General features: G+C 35.9%; 1 protein-coding gene across 6 annotated transcripts in view; it reads right to left on the bottom strand.

Moving 5' to 3' along the window:
* myo6a (myosin VIa) overlaps positions 1-18,416 on the bottom strand; it is a 59,236-nt gene extending 40,820 nt beyond the window's left edge. For 2 of the 6 annotated variants that reach the window (XM_079887495.1, XM_079887493.1), the window contains exon 1: positions 18,195-18,415. In XM_079887495.1, the coding sequence (XP_079743621.1) occupies positions 18,195-18,283 (89 nt within the window). In that variant the 5' untranslated portion in view covers positions 18,284-18,415. Of the gene's footprint in view, positions 1-18,194 lie in introns of all 6 variants that reach the window. The other 4 variants (XM_079887496.1, XM_079887494.1, XM_079887491.1 and 1 more) reach the window with 3 other exon arrangements.
* Positions 18,417-21,875: the final 3,459 nt, after the last annotated feature.

Genomic DNA, 21,875 nt, shown 5'->3' on the forward strand with positions numbered 1-21,875 from the left:
CCAAACTTTTTAAGTTGATTCTTAGCAAAAAACACTTTGTTCTATCAAAAGTATATGTGCTCATTAATGTGTAATTACTTCTACCAACTAATCAAGTATTCTCGTAAGCGTAAAATCTGCCATTTAGAATACATACAAGCGAGTCGGCCGAATGGCGGCAGCCATGTTGCGCCTCCATCTTGAAAATACATGTGCCAAAGAGGGACATACCTGGAAATTCAAGCTTCGCCTTTCGCGTTTTACACTCAGTGACACCGTGACGAATGCGAGGGGGAGATTACTCGCGACTGCCGGCAGATTTGAAAGATTGCTGAAGATGTTTACACTATTAATCTCGTTCAATATACAGAATAACGATAGCACTGATACTTTACTAACATTAGCTTGCATTCGTTTGGGATAGCTGATATTAGCAATGAAATGGTACCAAAATAACAAAAACATAAAACTATTATTCATGTTACATAGAGGTCATAACCTACATGTTAACTGACTAAATAACTAAATGCACTTTGTAATAGTTTTCTAAAGTAACCTCATCACTTGAAGGAACACTCATGGACGAAGTCGAACTGGAAGCCATGTTAATCTTGGAATAATACGGCCACCGTAGGAGTTAAAACATCGGAATTGAAAGGAACAGAAACTAATATTCACTGGATAGTCATATGGGTAGTTGCCAAATGGCCAAGAAAAAGTACTTTTTTTGGAAAACATAACTTTTTAAGAAAAAATACATATATTTATGGAGTATGAAAACTGCAGTTTCAGAAAATAGTAGTGGTCACTCATTTTGTCAATGACTTCACATATTTTTTTCACGTTTTCACTCAACAGTACTGTAAATGTGTCCTATGGTGTGACATTTAAAAAATACTAAGAAATTCTATTAAACAACATAAAAAAATACTTGAGACAGAATTGTTCACATTATTAAATCATTATTTTCTTAAAGTGATATTTATTTTACATGAAAGTATTAATTAGAATCATTTTCAACATGGATAGATGAACCTGATAAACTTTTCCCTATGAATGTCAATAAAACTTTTTCGCCAACCTTACAAAACTGTTTGAAATTGTACCTATTTAAGAGGAGATATTATTGTAACTCCCCTAATGCCAAACTTGACTTTTTTTAAAAGATATTTTAAAATAAGTATATTTTTCTGTTGTTTTATGTTTGTCACACCATAGGACAAAACGTCACACTAAAGGACAAAGATAGTCATTGCATAAAAAGAGTCAGAATATATAGTGTTTATTGTAACAATAATAAAGGAGGACATTTGTTTTTTTGTTGAAACTTTATGTATTCGTTTTAAAAGCTTCTTAAGGAGGTCGTGTCCTATGGTGTGACATCTGTGTCCTATGGTGTGACAGGCCAAAGCGTCACACCAAAGGACATTTCCTGTGACATTTTCTGTCACACCAAAGGACATTTGAGCTTTTGTGGCAGTTAATAACCATGGTAATACTAGCTGAACTGTTATTAGCAATTGGCATGATACATTTGCATAATATTACATACTCCTGCTGTTAAACATACACATTTTAATTAAAAAATTTAATTTAGGAGTGTCACACTAAAGGACAAAAAAACGTAACAACTTCAGTGGTCTGAGAACATAGTTAAATATTTGAACAATTCTGAGAGAAATACTTGACATGTGCACTTCTCATGGGCTTCATAGGGGTCTTCAGTCACATGACCTTGAATGGGGTCTTTCAACTAAATTTAGTTGTCCATGATATTGCCCAACTTAATGTCAGGTTATTGCATAACACCAAAGGACATTTTTTTCTGTGACAAACTTTATTAAATTCCTACACTTTTAGAAATGTGTGTATAGGAAAAGTGATGGCCACTTAGTGAAATAGACACTTGCACAATTATGCCAGGAGTGTTCATTAAGATGTTTAAACATTATTTTCTTTATTTATAAAAGTTCATATTTATGAAATAATCTTGTCTACCGTCACACCATAGGACGATTTAGAGATTTGGCTCAAAGTTGTAAAAAAATAAAAAATAACTCAGGTATTTAAACAACAAATTCATGTAAAACAAGAAAATGTTTAACCATTTATAGTATTCTAAATGATGAAAATATTTTTTATCTTCTGTGACGGTGAAAAAGCCACGTCACGTCAACTACCCATATACAATTTCACCGCTAGATGGGGGAAAATATCACACAGTGTAGCTTTAAGTAACATTAATTAACTACACTTATGTACAGTCTAATCTCTAATCGTTTGGACCTTTCTGGATTACAATCCGCCATCAAAATGATCAATGTAATTACTCCAGCTGCTGTGAGAAAAGGCTATAAATGATCTTCCACCTGCAGCAATGGCATCCTCACATGCGATATAGCCTACTAGCCTGGACTTCTTTATGTTACAGACGTGATGTAATGACGCAAAGATATTTCCCTCGCGGAAACTGACCAGTACCACTCATATTAGAACACATTATTTCAAGATTACCGCTGTGAATCGGGCTACGGTAAGGAGATAGTTTTGAACACAGGCTGGTTATGTACTTGATTTTGTACTTGCAATACATTTTTAACCAAAACACGTTACGAACTGCAGCTTTAAGCAGCAAAAACATGGCTTAGAGAAATATCTCTTGAGAAGCAAATGATTTCTGAAGGATCAAGTGAAACTGAAGACTGTAATGATGATGCTGTAATAACATTGCACAATATTACTGTTTTTACTGTATCAAACTAAATGCAGTCTTGAGCCTTCTTTCAAAAACATAAAAAAATCTTAATTATTTCAAACTTTTGACCGGCAGTAATATACACCATAGGTGAAGAATGATGATCGACTGGTTTTGATGGGAAGTCAAATTATTTTCTGAAAAATGGTTCTTTTGGACAGTTCACTTCAGTGAACCAGTTTAAAAAAAACAGTTTGTTTACTTAATCACACAATGATATCACGTATGCAATTATGTTATTAAAGCACCCGATAATGATGTTAAACGCGGATGTTCTACATGTCTATAAAGGTGATAAACTAATCTTAACTCATCCTTTTACATGAACCATGAAAAACCATAAAAATCAATCAGCTGTATCAGCAGCTCATCGGTTCTTCGAGGACACGTCAGAGTCCGAACTGTTTCCTCAGTTCAGTGTACTGGTGACTCGAGATCTGCTGTATCCATTAACCGACTGTTGACGAGAGAGAGAACTGCTATCAGTACTCCAGAACTACTGCCATCCGATCACTGTTAGATTTACTATAGGTGTGATTTATGATTTTCAGAAACATCCATTTTGCCCCTTTATGAAACCCTCGGCACACAGTTCTTCTCAGCATGTCGGATGTCGGAAAGACTGTTCTCAGTTCAGTGGACTGTTGGACTAACTGGAGCGCTGAATGAGTTGGCAAATACAGGATCATATACTCCTGGATATTGGCTCAATTGTAGTTGGAGTGACTGTCAGGCACGTCTGAAAGAGACTTGAGTAACTGTGCTGATTTGAGCCATGAACTGTCTCAGGCGGATCAGTACGATTGGCTGAACTGGTTCAATCAATCAATTTCTTGAAGCGGCTGCTCAGTTTGGCTATTCCAGTAAATCCAGTGAACACAATGGAATTATAGAAGACTGTGTGCAGGACAACATGCGGTAATCCCTTCCTTCGCTGCTATAACCGCTTCTGTTTGTCTGGGAAGGCCTTTCTTTAGGATGTTTGAACATGGATGCAGAGCTTTGCTCCCATTCAGACACAAGAGCATCAGCTTTGCAATCCAATTCATCTCAAAGCTGTTCAGTGAGTTCAAGTCTGGGGTTTGTGCAGGCCAGTCAAGCTTTTCCACAATAGACTCAGTAAACCATTGCAATACAGACCTTGCTTTGTGCACAGGGACACTGAATAGCTGAAATAGAAACTATTGCCAAAAAATCATTTGCTATTTGCTCTCTCAGAAATTACTGGAATTACTAAACGTACAGCTACTGTATATGCCATGTTTACAGCATTAAAGTCAATGAACATAGATTTTCAGCATTAATAACTTACATTTAGTTTATTTGTGTGGTTGTAAGTCTTAAAATAGTTTAATTACCCCAGTATTCACCAGTAATTGTCTTACTTGCGGATGAATTGTAAAACGTCAAAGAAACGGTGATCAGTTACAGGATCTAAATTCAACCATCTTTCCTTTAAACCAATAAAAACAATTTAACATAAAATGTTGATGTGCAGCAAACAGACTTACATTTCTCCATTGAGGAAAAAAAGCAAACCAAATGCAACATATATCGTGCTGTATCGAGATAATAACATTGTTGGATGGGATCCCTACACCATGTCTTTAACACATGACCATATGCGTGTAGAAGCAGTCCTGTATTTGAACAAAGGTTTCAAGGTTTGGCTAGGTGACACAGGCTGGTAGATGTTAACTATCCCATTATAGACCTTAGTCAGCCCGTTTACACCTGGAATTAAGATGCGTTTTGGTCAATCGGATCACAAGTAGACAAGGGAGACACATTCTCATTTACACGGTGTTTTAATCCGTTTTTTTGTCCACTTTCAACCACTTCTGTCCTGATTTCATCAGGGGGAAGGTCTGTGAGAGTCTCATTCTTAAAATGACAAAGCAGCAACAACAACAACAATATGTTATTTGGCACCCAAGAGCAAAGAAGGTCCCGTTCAAATCATGTAATTCCAGGGTTATTGTGCAACTGAGCAACTGCCTTTCCAATGAATGTGAAGACTAAAGGCACATTCACACCAAGGACGATAAAGATATTTGTCAAAATCGTTCTAAATGTAAAAGAATAGCAGAGACCCACAACACAAACAGCCAATCAGAATCCATCCTACTTTAAAAGGGCTCAAGCATTTAAAGCGGCAGACGGCAAAACTGCAACATGCTTATAATGAACACACTGTAAAAAAAAAAATCCGTAAAATTTATGGTAAAAAAAAAACGGCAGCTGTGGTTGCCAGAAATTTACCGTAAAAAATACGGTAGCAACATTTTAGATTTTACAGACTTTACTTAATTATCTGACATAATGTTCATTTACTGACCTATTGAAGTATTAATATCTGTTTTGTACCATATAATACACTGACAACCACCAATCACAGCAATAATGAGAGTCACATGATGAATTAAAGCTCATAACAAGCAGCTCTTTCACAAGAAAGTTAATGCTAATATAGAAGCTACACAGTGGCATTCACACAAACACTAAACACCTGACACATAAAATTTTAAAAATGCAATAAACATTAATTTAACGACATTAAATATAACACAAAACCCTAATGTCATAACTGATTAGAAAGAACTAAGAAAACTATGAAGAAACAACGTTATTTCAACAAAAATACATCAAATGTGAAGTGTCACGCATGGAATTGTGTGAATGTCAATTTACGTTTTTTTCACTGTAAATTATACAATGACTTGTTCTTTTTCACTTCCAAAACCTGTCAATTTAACGGTATTTTACAGTAAAATGTACCGTTAGATCTATCACAGTTGATTACCGTATATAGTAAGGACATTTTCTGTTAAGCTAATGCAGTTATACGGTTATCATTCTTGGTGTGAACAGGCCTTAGTTTGGGCTGGGCTGGCAACAGAATTAGGAACTACAGGAAGCTGCCCTGCAAGCAGTTTAATTGTGTAAGTCTATTAGAATGGATCCGGGAGGTATTGATTCAGGATGAGAAGTGAAACATGATCTTGGATGAATGAAACACAGGGCTAGAGAAAGTGTTTTGATCTTGCTGTAACGCAGCCACACGTCTCAGTTTCTCAGACTGTTTGAATGAGTCAGTGATCTTCTTGTTGCACTAATGACATTTTAATTATTTAGAAGCCGTTCACACACCACATTCTTGTGGTATATTTTTTTGGAATATTTTAAATATGTTGGTCTATGTAAACAAGTGCCATAAATCACATTATGAAATAAATGTTTTTCTCCAAAACACTTTGGCCACAATTATTGGCTCCCCTAGAATTTTTAGTTAAATATATCTGAAGTATATTACCATTAATATTTACATTTTTCAGCACACCAGGGTGACAAGGAACATGAAATTGTCCAGCTATGACTTCTTGTTTCACAGGAGTTTAAATATGAGGAAACTCAAAGGCCAAATTGCCTTAATCATCCGTCACAATGAGTAAAACCAAACAATATAGTTCTGATGTGCAGCAAAAGAGAAAGTGGCTGTATATTAAAGAAAATAGCTAAAGAATTGAAAATTCCCATTTCCACCATCAGGGAAATAATAAAGAAGTTCCATAAATAAAAAGTACCCCATGCCCCGAAGCACCAACATGGATCTGGGAATCTGAAGGATCTGGGGCCTCATTTATAAAACTGTGCGTAGGAACCTTACTAAAAATGTACGTGCGCCCGAAACCCAAAAATGGCGTACGCAAAAAAATATTCAGACTTATAAAACCGTTCGTACGCCAGAACCTGCGCAGAATTCACTTTATAAATCCCAGTCAGCGGAAGATTGTGCGTACATGCGTCTCCACCCTGAAATAACCATATATGGAGCTTACAACGCCTAGTTTTACTATGCAGATCCTCATCTACATATCATTTGCATATGATTATTCATCCACGTGATAACTTAAACGTTATCACGTGGATGAATAATCATATGCAAATGATATAAACGGTACAAGAAACATTACATTAATACAAATCAAGTAGTTGTCTATCCTTGCCTTGTTTTTGAATAGCCTACATAAATCAAATAGTGTAAAATACATTTCAGAGAAAATTTTTCTCAATCTTTTCCACTTGCCGAATTGTATTTTTAATTGATTTATATTTTTAATGGAAACAGATAGGCCTTGGGCATTATTTGCACGAAACTATTTTCTCAGACAATCTGGTATTATCATGATAAGCAATTCTCTCTGTGGTTAAAACATTAAAGCACGCCACAGGAAAAGTGTTCAAAAACAATCACATCCACAACTAATATTTCTAATGATTGAATTTAAAAAAATGTTGTAATTTCAGTAATGATTTCATGTTTAAGTGTTTAACTCCATTAATTTGAATGGCATATTTAATATAAATGTTTATATCAGAAGTATTTTATTTATTTAAACTGTTATTTGCGTCAGTTTCACTAAACGGCTCAACACGCTCGCTGCCGCGGACATTTAAGAAGGAATGGATGTTTGCTTCAAGTGACAGACTTGGTGATTGAAATTGCATTTGTATAATCTTTCTGTATATGTTTAATTTTCTTTAGATTTTCTGTATAAAAGTGACCAAAAATACATTTAACTCCAGCTCACCATCGGTGTCGCCAAAGTGCTCCATCTCCAAAATGTTCGTACGCATGGGTCAGAGTTTGCGTGCAGGTGCGCAAATTTTCCCGTCAAGTTTTTCTTTATAAATCCCACCTTTTGCGCAGGAACTGGCGTACGCATGTTTTCAGCCCCGTTTTGTGCGTACGCAAGCTTTATAAATGAGGCCCCTGGACAGATTCTGTATGGAGGAATGGTCTCTGATCTCTTGTCATGTCTTCTCCAAACTCATCAGGCATTATAGGAGAAAACTCAGAGCTGTTATCTTGACAGAAGGAGGTTCCAAAAAGTATTTAATAAATGGGTGCCAATAATTATAGCCAACGTATTTTGGAAAAAAGCTTTTATTTCATAATGTGATTTCCCCCCACTTTTTTTAATTGTTACTTCAATAAAAGGTTAGATTTGTGCAAATTATTTGAATGAAAGATCAGAAGGATAAACAAAGCAGATTAATTTTTACAGCCATCTTTGATCATATTTACCAGGGCAGGGACGCCAATAATTCTGACCACAACTGTATGAGATTGCCAAGGGACGAGTAAATTATTTATAAAGAAATGATTCCTGGAATATAATAAACAAAAGTACTACTGTAATGGAAAATAATGGTACAGCATACAAATTTTCTTCTCTGTGGATATCATATTTAAACATTTCCTGTAAAGCTTCCCCCAGAAGCTATTACTACAGGCTTTGTAAACTGCATGTAAAAGAGCCATTTGGTTATCAAGCAAAATCCAATATTTACATATGTCCATTTCCATGTATTACGCAGACAATGAGGAGCATTTAAGCCTTTTTTAGAATGCTTTAAATAAGGGTTTTTTTTTCTTTATCATACAGACGGGAAAACTAAAAACTAGGGATGAGCATTTTTCAGTAATGGTGACAGCAATGAGTTAGTCCAGGCGTTTTAAGCCAAAATGGGGGTCAACCGTGAACAAATTGCAACAGAATCAAACTCAACTGATTTTGTATCCTCCATATGTCCTGAGTAAGGAAAAAAAAGCCCTGAAGAATCCCATTAGGGGAAAGTTCAGAAAAAGACCCAAATATACCCTATTCATTCTCTTTCTTACGTGAATAGGGTAAAAATTTTAACCTTTAGATATCACCATGAAAATGACTGAGTTGATTACTTACATCAAGACAAACAAAAAATGTATTACAAGTTTTTTTTATATTGTTTGTTAACATGGACAAACGGTGCATAATCTAATTACGTATGTGCTAATTTGCATAAATACCACAACAGATCTAAACATTGGGTATAGCCAGGTGAAAATGTCTTGTTGAATCTTGTTGACACATAACAGTAAAATACTTAATGTTAAGGTCTGAATGGAACCCATTACGGATACCCATGAGCATTAATACATAGAGGCAGGAAGAAGTACTTTAGAAACCAGCCTTTATTCATTATTATTGCAGAGATAGGGTTTGGGGCTGGGTCCGTGGGACTGTTTATGGGGATTTACTTTTTATTTTACTTACCTTTTGTCTTCTGCATTCTCCTTACCATTGTCTCCTGTTCTTCCCTCAGACTCGTCCCCCAGAAACAGTCCCACGGACCCAGCCCCAAACCCAATCTCTTAAAAATTAATAAAGGCTGGTTTCTAAAGTACTTCTTCCTGCCTCTATGTATTAATGCTCATGGGTAGCCTAAATGGGTTCCATTCAGACCTTAACATTAAGTATTTTACTGTTATGTGTCAACAAGATTCAACAAGACATTTTCACCTGGCTATATCCAATGTTTAGATCTGTTGTGGTATTTATGCAAATTAGCACATACGTAATTAGATTATGCACCGTTTGTCCATGTTAACAAACAATGTCAAAAAACTTGTAATACATTTTTTGTTTGTCTTGATGTAAGTAATCAACACAGTAATTTTCATTGTGATATCTAAAGGTTACATTTTTTACCCTATTCATGTGAGAAAAATAATGAATCGGCGTATGAATAGGCTATATTTGGGTCTTTTTCGAAACTTTCCCCTAATGGGATTCTTCGGGACTTTTTTTTCCTTACTCAGGACATATTGAGGATACAAAATCAGTTGAGTTTGCTTCTGTTGCAATTTGTTCACCCTTTTTTCCTAAAACGCCTGGACTAAGTTGGTCTTAAACAAACACATTATTATTCAAAAGTCATATTTCAAGATGAAATGAATGTATCCGCACTATGTTTTTAATGGATGCATCAAGATAACAAACATGTTGTTTCAGCCAATCACACAAAAATGTACTGGCTAATTTTGCAACAAGGATTAAATGTAAATTTGCCATCAAAGTTACACGCATCCACTTTATTTCTTCTAACATTATTTTTTGTCCTCTATAAGGTATTAAAAACTATAATGTGTGATTGAGTGGCTGAACTGCATAACTGTAAATTGTGTATATGTTGTGCATTAAAGCAGCACGGTTAATCGCTAAAAGATGACGATCTCCATTCAAACACAGACACAATATTTTTCCTAAACGACTACAATTCGGCTGAGAGATTATTAAACCTTCGACAAGTATGACAAGTACAGCGGAGCATTCACATATGTGTTTGAATGCCATTGAATCATTCATTCAAGAGTTTCATTTTAAAAAAGCAGATTCATCCAATAATGTCATTGTGAGTGAGTCATTGAATCTTAAAGACTTAACATGCTATTTAATTTCAAAATTAAATATTTTTATATTTTAATCTGGACTACAACATGCCCACTTGAAAATGTTTTATTGTTCGTAACACTTTACTAAAGGCTCCATTAGTTAACATTAGTTAATTTATATCTAACAATATTAAAAATGTATTAATCTTAATGTTAGTTTCAACATTTAATAATAGGCTGCATTATTAAAATCAAAACCTGAGCTAAATGAACTAACAATGATCAGTTGTATTTTAAACTGACGTTATCAAAGAAGAATAACTTCTGTATCAAAAGCCATTGCTCATTGTTAATATTAATGCATTAAAGACCTTAACTAATGAGACCATATTGTACAGTAATACCTGTTGTTCTTTATTATTCTTTTGCACTTTCATCTGTTCAACTTTACATACTTTATACATTTTTGTGAATTGTTTTATTGTATTTAAATGTTGTTCTTTTTGTTATAAGAAAGAAGTTATTAAACCTGTTATAATATGACAACATTTTTTTGTAACTTTTTTCAATATCATGATATTACCGCATACCATGATTAAAGCTTCAGCAATTATCGCAACATGACAATTTTATCGTCACATATAGTACTGTGATATTGCTTTGTGTTTGTACTGTAAAGATACACGCACACCTATAACTGTAAATTTAAGATTTATTCATTTAGCAGACACTGTAAACCAAACTGATTAGATACATGATTGCCCCTGGATGTAGTGTGGTTCCTGTAAAGGGCATCACAATGCAGACATACTGTGTAATACTTCACAGTTAAAATGTATTAAGAGTATAAAATAAAAATAATGTTCTGCTTGTACAAAAATGTAGTTAATCTGTATACATAAATTATGAATTCAACTGAATACAAGTGAAATGTACATTTAAAGCTTTATATAAGCTATGAAATTTAAAGTTAATTTAACATTGTTTGTTTGTAAAAAAACAAACAAGATAATAAAAAATAAACGTTACTAAAAAATGTCACCATACACATTAAATACAAAGCCAGATTCATCACTCTGAGACAAGACATACATCTAAAATCACTATAATAACTCACAGTTTCATGACTCCAGCATGACCGTGATGATCTGGTGGTAAAACTTAAACTGACACAGATTAAGATAATGCTACACCGGACCAAAAGGCATCAAAAGGCCTCAAGAAAAGAGAGAGGAAACAAGGGAAGTAATCGCTGCTATGAACTGACATTTCAGCAGCAGAAAGTTGAGTTATTCGAGTCCAGGCCCACTCTTCCTCCACACACACAACTCTGGCTGTGTGAGAGGACTGAGGCTCACTGTCACAGCGGTGCATGAGATCATGAGAGCGCTGCGTGTTCACCACACAAGAACACAGCAATAAAAGAGTCCAGCAAATGTTTTAGTACTCATCCGGTCAGAACGAGCATAAATACATCTAAAGAGAACATTAAACCACTTCCAAGAGTTTGCTGAAACTGCTGAAATATTACACTAATTTATTACATTAAAACTGACAACATTAAAAATAAGTTGGCACAATGCTGGCTGACTGCCTAAATTATATTTCTATAAATACTTAGTTAAATATATATATATATATATATATATATATATATATATATATATATATATATATATATATATATATATATATATATATATATATATATATATATATAAATATATATACATATTTATAATATTAAGTGATACACATTTTTGTACCTAAATTATATTTCTCCAATACACAAACTATAAATAGAAGAGTTTTATGACTTTATGACTGAGTTTCTATGTTTTTTGCATATTTTTAATTTTAATAGTACTATACATTAATTGTGCCCAAAATATATTTGGAGAAATATATTTTCGCACTAATATATTATATTAGGCCATTATATTACATATGGCTTTTGCATATTTTTCAGTAATTGTATTAAAGTCCCCCTGTGGTGAAAATCACGTTTTTAATGTTTATGTCTATGTGGTGTTTTAATGTGCTTTAATGGCTTGTTTAACAGTATGCTTACTTACTGTTAAGAACGACCAACGTCATTCTCGAGCGAAGAAGAAAGCGACACAGTAAACACCAATGGTCTGACATAAGGCAGATCTTGGTTTTGCTTCTCGGCATGTGGAGGTTTGTCACGAGACAAACAAACATTGCGATGCAACGGTATTGTGTTTCAACTGTATATTAAAAAAACGGCACCTCTTGCGTTGTCATTCCCCTTGTAGCACGCGCAAGTGACGATTCTCTGTCAACCAATCAACGCTCTGCAGGGAGTCTAGCTCCGCCCATTAGGGACCGGACTACTGTGCTACTGCCCCAACAGAAGGGTCCCAAAAAAAGTGCTATAAGACAGTTCAGTATTTTGGTACAATTGACAACTTCTGACAATCAAAACGTAAAAAACTGCGTACTGGAATGTACTGTACTTTACCGCTCGGTGGAAATGAGCTATTAGATTAGACAAACCATGTGTAAATTCATAAGTCGACACCATTGCTGAGTGTTTTCTCCTTAAAACTGCAGTGAACCAAAGACAGTCTCAAAAACACGCTTTGAAATCGCTGGTGTTTCTGACGTCACAAACTACCTTGTAACCAATCAGATCAACGTGCCGGCGGGCTTTAGCATATCATTAACTGCAAAGTCACGAGAGATGAAATAGGTTATCCCAGTATATTATTCTGTTGATATGAAAAATCGGAATTAATATGAATAATATGAATTATGTATGATGTATATGACAATGTTATGATGAACTATATGCCTTTCTCCACTGACGTTCTGTGATGTTCAAAGCTGATGTTCAGGATGCTGGTTGTTAGAAGGCAGCTGTCCGACTCTGAGATGAGGAACGGGAACATGGTTTGTGTAACATTAGCAACACATTATTAGCGGTTTGATAACATAGTCAAGCAAAAGACTAATCATTAATTACCGTTATGTGTACGACGTTGTAAAGAGCGATACATAGAACGCATTACCAATCTGATACACTGACTTGTAGATGAGTCTGTATAATTCACTCTTCCACTTCTTCTGAACCAGTTTCTGGTTCAAACACATATGGCTGAATTAAACCAGTATTTCCACTTGCCATTGTGCAGCCTTAGTAAAGTTGACCGAGTGGATCAGTTATTCTGAGCGAGTGGAGGCGGGTCTCATTTGCATATAGAACCGCATACTAAATGAAGCAAGGGTGTAGAGTTACATTCAAGCTATTGTAAGGCATAAAGACATTTTTTCACAAGAAAAAACATTTAAATGTGTCATTTTGGTGATCAAAGATGAGTTTTAAGGGATACAATTATTGACCACAGGGGGACTTTAACATCATATTTATTTAAATTTCTAGACTCAACACAAACGGACGGTAGGGTGTCACTATATGAAGGTTGATGTAGGAGCAGTCAGCATTTCCCACTCAATGACAACAGCAGGTGCAGCTCATTATGACACACTCAACACAACACACATTATTCACCCCTTAGCTTCCATATTAGTTCAGTCTGAGCTAAAGTATTTGGTGATTTTAACGCCGGCTTAAAGATTGACTCTTTACCGCTATCACAGGTCAAACTCTCAGGCTAATGTAAAAGACCTGACCATGGTGTGACAGCACTGGTAAAAAAGTTAATCAGTGGCAGAGGTTTCTACATCGTAAGACACACGCATGACAGACGAGCAATTCTCAAAATAAGGGCACTAGCCTACATGTTTGACAGAGAGTGGTTAATGATTTTAGCTCTTAAATAGACAACATGAACATGAAAGAATATTAAGTTCATCTAACCCTCAACAGTCTGAAGTGACACAACCTGTTTGCCGATAGAAAGGTCACACATGAGCATGTCTGTTCATCCAGAAACACAAAAGACCTGACAAGAGCTACACAAACACTGCTGTCATTAATGTGGACCTGTTCCAGCAAATCATACAGTAGCCTAGGTCTTCACTGTACACCAATGTTTTGCTCTATGAACAAGTTGACCATGCAAGAATTATCCTAGCAAGTGATGCGACACTCTCATGCTCATGATAAAATATTTAACATTTCATAAACACGTGGTACCTGATGTTGGATGATGAGTTGAAAAGTGAGTTGGGTGAGTTCAGCACGACATAAAGCTTTTCACACACGGTGGATCTGTTAAAGGAGTGGTATAATGCCCTTTTCACATGTAAAATAAGTCTCTGATGTCCCCAGAGTGTGTATGTGAAGCTTTAGCTCAAAATACCCCACATATATTTTTATATAGCATGTTAAAGTTGTCACTTTTTGAAGGTGAGCAAAAACGCAGCGTTTTTGTGTGTGTTCCTTTAAATGCAAATGAGCTGCTGCTCCCGGGAACAAGAGGGCGGAGCTTCAAGAGGTTGTGTCCTTTTACCTCACACAGACACACACTGAACATTTCATAAACCTTTAGCCTTTTATGTTCAAAACGGAGTCAGACAATGATGGAGAGACTAGAGAAGTGACAACATGTAGAAGCAACAGGACATTTCTGAATGGTTAGTTGGTGAATTTATGTAGCTTATGTGTAGTTATCTTCTAGTCATTGATTAGCATATTCTGTCATGATAATCTATAAATCGTGTTCCGGGGGGCGGGGTTTATGTAAATTTTAGGGTTAGTGATGTCACTAACCCGGGAGGAAGCTCGTGTAGTCTCTACCAGCCGTCCTTAAAAAGCAATTTCTTTAAAAGCAAATATCTCCCTTTGCTTTGAACTTTGAGCGTCGTAACTTTGCAGATGTTGTTTATGCTCAAACAGCAACATTACACACTAACTAAAGTTAGAAAAGTCAAATCATAATCAACCACCCCTTTAACCTAAATCCAAAACCTAATAATGCTGTGTTTTAGAACATGGCCTATGTGGCAGTAGACAGAAACTGAAACAAAACCTCATAAGTTACCAACTTTGTCTGTATGACACACTAAAACACACTAGACACACAACTCACAAATGACTAAGCTGCGTCCGAAATAGCATACTAGCCTATGTCTATTAGCTACAACATCGGTTTTGAAGCTTACCTTGTGCACAACCATCTTTACACCAGTAGGTGGCGACAAGTGTCATTGTCATTGATTTATTCATTCAAGAGAATCATTCAAAAACGCTGATTCATCCATTAATGAAGTCTTAATGAGAGAGTCATTGAATCATTCACTCAAACCAAGTTTTTAAATAATTCAGATTGCTTAAATATTTAAATAGACAGCACAGCAGCAATTAACATTTTGTCAGAACCTCTCGTAAATTACATGTTATTTTGTTTAGTTGTCTGTTCAGAATTGTGGGAGAATCATGATCTCTGATAGAAAAATAAATAAAATCATGATTCTTAATTAATCCAGAATCGTGCAGCTCTATCGTCTTTCTGAACCCGATCCAGATGTAGTCTTTGACAAAAACAAGATTTTCTCAGCTTTTTCCTCAAAATGTTGCTTTTTTTAAATAAAACTTATCCACATTCAAGTGTTAAAACAGCTAAAAAAAAATCTGTTTAAAAGCAGAGGATCTGTTCTTGCTTTTGATATATTGCATGTTCAGATAATATACAACTAAATATTCTGGGGGCCATGAAAATTTTGTGAAAATGATCAAAAATGCTGGCGGTGGATGGAAACCTTTTTTTTTTTTTAAATGCTGGCGGGGAAAGAGTTAATAAACACTGTGAATTCAGACATTTTACTCTTTTTGCATATTGTTTTTCACATAAGTTTTCTCATTAATTTCAATAGAGATACATCATGTATTAGCATATTGCAAGGCAAAATACTCAAAGCACAATTTTTTTTAGATTAAACTATTTAGCAACATTGAGACTTTAATTCACTACAGACTTTAATTTAAATAAGGTAGTATATTTATATTTATTCTTTCACATTGCAATCTTCAGTTTCGTTTTTACACAGATCATGTAACAACGCATTCTTCTCCACAAAGGATACGTGCAAAGTAACCTTTAAAATTTGGCCAAAACAAGGTATCTTAGAAGGCAGGGTAATTATGCTGCCTACCTTTTCCTTTATGAAGACAGCATGTCTATGATGACTTCAAATGCTGCCTACGTAGACTGCCAATGAGGATTGGCACGGATCCACTGTTCAGCATAAGACAAACTGAATGCAACGAAAAGTCTTGTGTGGGTACTGGAGTCCTAATGAGTATAAGACACATGCTGAACATACCTCGGTTCACACCGAATCCTGAGACATCAGTGAAGGTGTGTATAGTGATGTACAGATGAACAAAAGCTCATCATGAACATATGACACCAGGACAGGAGCAAACTAAAGCAGAGTTGATATATTTGAATGCTGTCAAAGTTGAATAACAGAAGTCAGTAGTACAGAGAACTATGTAAGGTCATAGTTGCTGAGGTCCCATCATCCATGGTCAAGTGGGTCAAGGATGTAGTGTCAACTATAAATGTATAAATATATTAAAATTACAGTAGCTTTTGTTAGAAATAACAGATATTTTAGCCACATTTAACCACATTTCTTCCCCTTTACTCTAACTCCAAAACATGTATTTTGCTGTGAACTATGGGAATCACCAAAAATACAAGATTTTATTACATTTATTCTAAGTGGCGATCGATAGCGGATAATAATATAATATATTAATGGTAACAAGGTTGCGCTGTTGAGGCTCACGCAGCCTCTCGAGGAGAAATCGAAACAAATGAGCGCAGCACTCACAAAGAAAAAAATTTCTTACAAATTCGAAATGTGGAGTTTATATTTACAATATATGACACAGTTAAGCAAAGCCATCACAATTGAAAATGTGACACTGAAAATTATTTCATATGACAGTTAATGAATATAGTTAAAATGGAGTCACTTCCATATTAGAAGCAATACTGACAGTTTTTGTTCTGTTTCAACAGCGAAAAATAGTTCCAAAGAAAGATCACAGCAGAACCATAATGCATCTCACAGCAACACTCATCCGGGTTTCATTACTGAATGAGTCAGCGTTTTTAACGAATGGTTGAGTCAAAGATTCAATGACCCAAAGGTAAAAACAAAAAAAAAGCTCTCAGGGTAAATATCACAAATATGCAGATTTAAATATGTCAAAGCTGATGAATATATTGCTTTAGAATAAATTATATTTACAACACAAAAATACTATTTTTTTCCGGACGGGCAACTTTTTTACTCGGATAGGTGAATGAGCGATTTACTTCACAAGCACATTGCAAAGCTTAATGTCGAGCATCTGTGAAACTTTCCAAGGTATACAGCAAGCCTACAGACTCATTTATGGTACAAATGACAGAAATATTTTGAGAATGAAAGTGAGGTGAGTCATGACTCTCTCCAGCCGCACCTGTAGGTGTGTCGTTGTGGTCAGACTGTTTGACACACACACACACACACACACACACACACACACACACACACACACACACAATGTTTGTGTGTCCCTCTCATATTTCTTTCATTATAATGGACAGCCAGAGCATAACAACACTGTTTTCTGTCAGCTTTTCCCAAACGATCGATTCCTTAGACAATGACAGGTGTGTGACACTGTCCTATGGGACAAGTGCATGTGAAAGTTCCCAAGGAGCAAAGGGCATTTACAACTTCTTGTGACACAGCAGGAGTCATTTACTGTTAAGGTAACCTACTTTTCAACATCCATGGATATATTCGAGCTTTAATAACTATTAAGACGGATAAAAAAACACAATACAATTCAACACAATACAATATAGTCTGGAAGTGAAAGTTTGCCTTGTGTTCAACATTTGAATTCCTTACACAAGCACAGCACCAACATTTGCAAGGTAAATGAGGTTTGAGTGACCAGGAAACAGAGGTATTTCTAAAGTAAAGGCCTTATGAACACATACATAGACTAAAAAGATGCAATGAGATGATATAAAGCATCCTTGACCATCAGCTGATCTCAGAGATGTGACAATCAATGCATCATCAGTCATAGAATCATAAAAGCACGCGCATGAACACACAGGACACACACACACAAGAATACACTTATGTTGGGAATGAGCTCCTATGTTTTCCTCCGCAATACTACCCGGACGTCTTTGCTAAAACTAACAATAATCCCAGTCCGCTTTGTTCAGATGAACCAAACACACTCACATCCAATTTAATATACAGCCAAAGCGAATATGATGTAGAGATGAGACTCACCTCCGTCGCTCGCTGCCCGTGCAGTCAGTCGGTGAAGTGTGTAGTGCAGTGTAGTGTGTGTGTGTGTGTGTGCGTGTGTGTGTAGGCATTCACATGAACTCAGACCCGGTGTCCCGGATGTTGATCAGCCTCCACTCCCGGGATGAAGTCCACGCTCCATTGTGACGTCACGCGCGTCCATGGGAGCGCGCCTGCCTCCGCTCCTCGGTGTGGGACGGGCTTCATCATCTCATGTGAATTACTTTATGAAACACACATGAGTCTCTGATTATCTGAAAGTGATGCATACTGTACATGGCTGGACTGTTGATCTTTAATGCCTTGTTTGTTAGATGAATGGAAAATATCGCACTCTAGTGGTTCCCAATTGAAAATGCACTATTGTAAAATATTGATTAGTGATTAAAATGCGAATATCGTGTGATTTACGCTCATTTCCTAATAATTTTAATGCAGTTTAAATTATGTTGCTTTTAAATGAAACTAGAAAAACAAGACAGCCAAATTACTGGTGATTTAATCTTCCCACACAAATATGTGTTTTCCAACCATTTTTAGCTTAAGACGCTTTTTCCCTATGCAGAGAATGCACTGTCAAAAGTGTTAGAATTAGTGGGTAAGTTACTCTAAACAAGTAATTCATTACCAAGAACTAGCTAATTAGGCCTTCATCATCAATGGTGCAATTAGATTACTGTACTAATTACTCTCTCAAAAAAGTATTGCATTACTTATTACTAATTAATTACTTTCCATTCCATATAAATATCCCATATCAACCTTGACCAGTTGAACAACACAAAGGCAGACATGAAACTGCTCTTTTAATTTTCAAATAAATAAAAATTAAGAGTAATCCCTTTTCAAGGTAATACTTTACACTGACACTGAGTCAAGTCAAGTCGCCTTTATTTATATAGCACTTTTTACAATGCAGATTATTTCAAAGCAACTTTACGGTGATAATAGGAAATTAATGCAAAGATTGTTTTGGCTGTACAGCAGCTGTAGAAGAAAATCATTTAAGTTTTTAATTGATTAATTTCTGTTGAAAACATCTTTAACTTTGGGGCCGCTTACACAACTGAAAACAGAAAACATTTAATGCGTTCTGGCTGTTCATTTACACGACAATGGCGTTTTGGTGGCCTCAGAACGCACACTTTTAAGTAGGTTTCAAAGTGCAAGTTTTTGAAAACAGGTTTTGAAAGCGATACTGTTATCATCACAGTGTAAACTTCAAAAACGTGAATCAGTGAAAACGGTGATGGCGTGCACATGCGTATTATGTGTTTAGTCATATAGGCATTTGAATGCGTATGTGCGCGGGGCGTAGTCTTTCTTTACAAAGTGACATAGCCAATTACTTGTCTGGGATGCATAAACGGGAACCATTTTGATAACGGTTTCATCTGTACAGAGGAAAAACGTTTGTCGTGAAAAAAAAAACTTTTGTCATGCCGAGGCCTTCACAAGGAGAGTCTAGCTGATACAATCTCGGCTGACACTTCAGGGATGCGTTGAGGTCGTGTCTAGATACAGGTCCACCATCTGATCTGGATACGGCCCGGATCCGGCTGACTACAGTAAACCTCGGGATAAACAGAGAGACTAATATTCGCATAGATGCCATTCTTCTTATGATGTATAACGAGTACATCAGGTGTTATGGGAAGTGTTCCCAGTTCTGGGCTTCTGGCTGACCTAGTTTATACAGCCTATAGGCTGATAGCACAAGTACTGTACATCTCAGAGATGTCTTTTTGATGTCTGCATTTACATCTGCAAGATGTATGAGTGTTTGCTCATCTGCAATACGTCTCTAGGACGTTTCCTGTTAGATGTCATTTAGACATTTAGAATATGTCTTTAAGATGTTTAAGGTTTAGAATGTATGTAAAACTGCCTTTACTAAAAAAGAAGAAGCTTTCCAGATTAATAGATCTTTAGCCGACATCTTACATACGTACCTGTGCTATAATAAACATTTTACATGATTTGTATAATAGAAATTTATCATGTGCTATATTTATGCCAGGTTAAAGAGATGTGCTTTTAGTCTAGATTTAAACTGACAGAGTGTGTCTGCTTCTAAAACAATGTTAGGAAGACTGTTCCAGAGTTTTGGTGCTAAATAGGAGAAGGATCTACCGGCAGCAGTTGATTTTGATATTCTAGGTATTATCAACTGACCAGAATTTTTAGATTGCAATAGACATGAAGGACTATAATGTGTTAAGAGCTCGCTCAAGTACTGCGGAGCTAAACCATTTAGTGCTTTGTGAGTAATCAGCAATATTTAAAAATTTATACAATGTTTAATAGGGAGCCAATGCAGTGTTGACAGAACTGGGCTAATATGGTCATACTTCCTGGTTCTGGTAAGAACTCGTTTTGGACCAGCTGTAGTTTGTTTATTAAGCGTGCAGGGCGACCACCCATAATAGCATTACAATAATCTAGCCTTGAGGTCATGAACGCATGAACTAACTGTTCCGCATTTGTCAATGAGAGCATATGTCCTAATTTAGATATATTTTTAAGATAGAAGAATGTGGTTTTACAGATACTAGACACGTGACTTTCAAATGAAAGATTGGTATCAAAGAGCACACCCAGGTTGCTAACCGATGATGAAGACTTGACAGAACATCCATCAAGTGTTAGACAGTATTCTAGGTTATAACGTGTGGATGTTTTTGGTCTAATAAATAGAATATATGTTGTTGTTTTTTTTGTTTTTTCCAGAATTTAGTAGTAGGAAATTACAAGTCATCCAGTTTTTTATATCAGCTATGCATTGCGTTAATTTTGTGAATTGGTAAGTTTCATCGGGGCGCAAAGAAATATAGAGCTGAGTATCATCAGCGTAACAGTGAAAACTAATGCCATGCTTCCTGATGATATCTCCCAAGGGTAGCATGTAAAAAGTGAACAGTAATGGTCCTAGTACTGAGCCTTGTGGTACGCGTACGCCATACTGAACTTGTGATCGATAAGATATCTCTTAATTTACTGATTTTACTAATTTACGATACAACCCGAACCATGAGTAATTTTAACCGTTACACCCCGAGTATTTATGTCCGATTTATGTTCAAATACTTTTTTGTCAGTGTAATGTTATGATTCCCCTCATAGGTGGTTGGCCAGGTTCATGGCTGACGAAAAAATGAATGGAAAAAATCAACGCCGCTGAAAACTCTATTTGGTGGGTACAACATCACGTGTTGTCATCCGGTAATTATGGTTATTATAACATTGCATAAATGCAGCAATAGATCATCCCTAGGGCCCCCAGGAAAGCGTGTGTAGCCGCAACTCATGACTATGTCAGGTGTCACGTTTTGGTCCATGTTTTCATTGTTTTTTTTATTTTGTAGTTTTCAGATGCCATGTGATTCCCTTATTCCCGATTGTTCACAGGTGTTTCTTGTTAGTCATTAGTCTTCATGTATATATAACCCTCATGTTCCCATTGTCTCTTGTCTAGTTTTGTTGGTTGTAACCTGCTTTTGTTGAGTCTTGTCAGTTCAGGTTTATGTTCAAGTTATGTTCTTAGTCAAGCCAAGTTCTAGTCATTGTCTTGGTTTGTTTATCTGTATTTTGTTTAATAAACTGCACTTGGGTTCTCACTGCAACTCACCTCAGTGGACACCAGGGTTGTGATGAACGGGTACA

Source organism: Squalius cephalus (genome assembly GCF_949319135.1).
Source record: "Squalius cephalus genome assembly, chromosome: 12".
NCBI lineage: Eukaryota > Metazoa > Chordata > Actinopteri > Cypriniformes > Leuciscidae > Squalius > Squalius cephalus.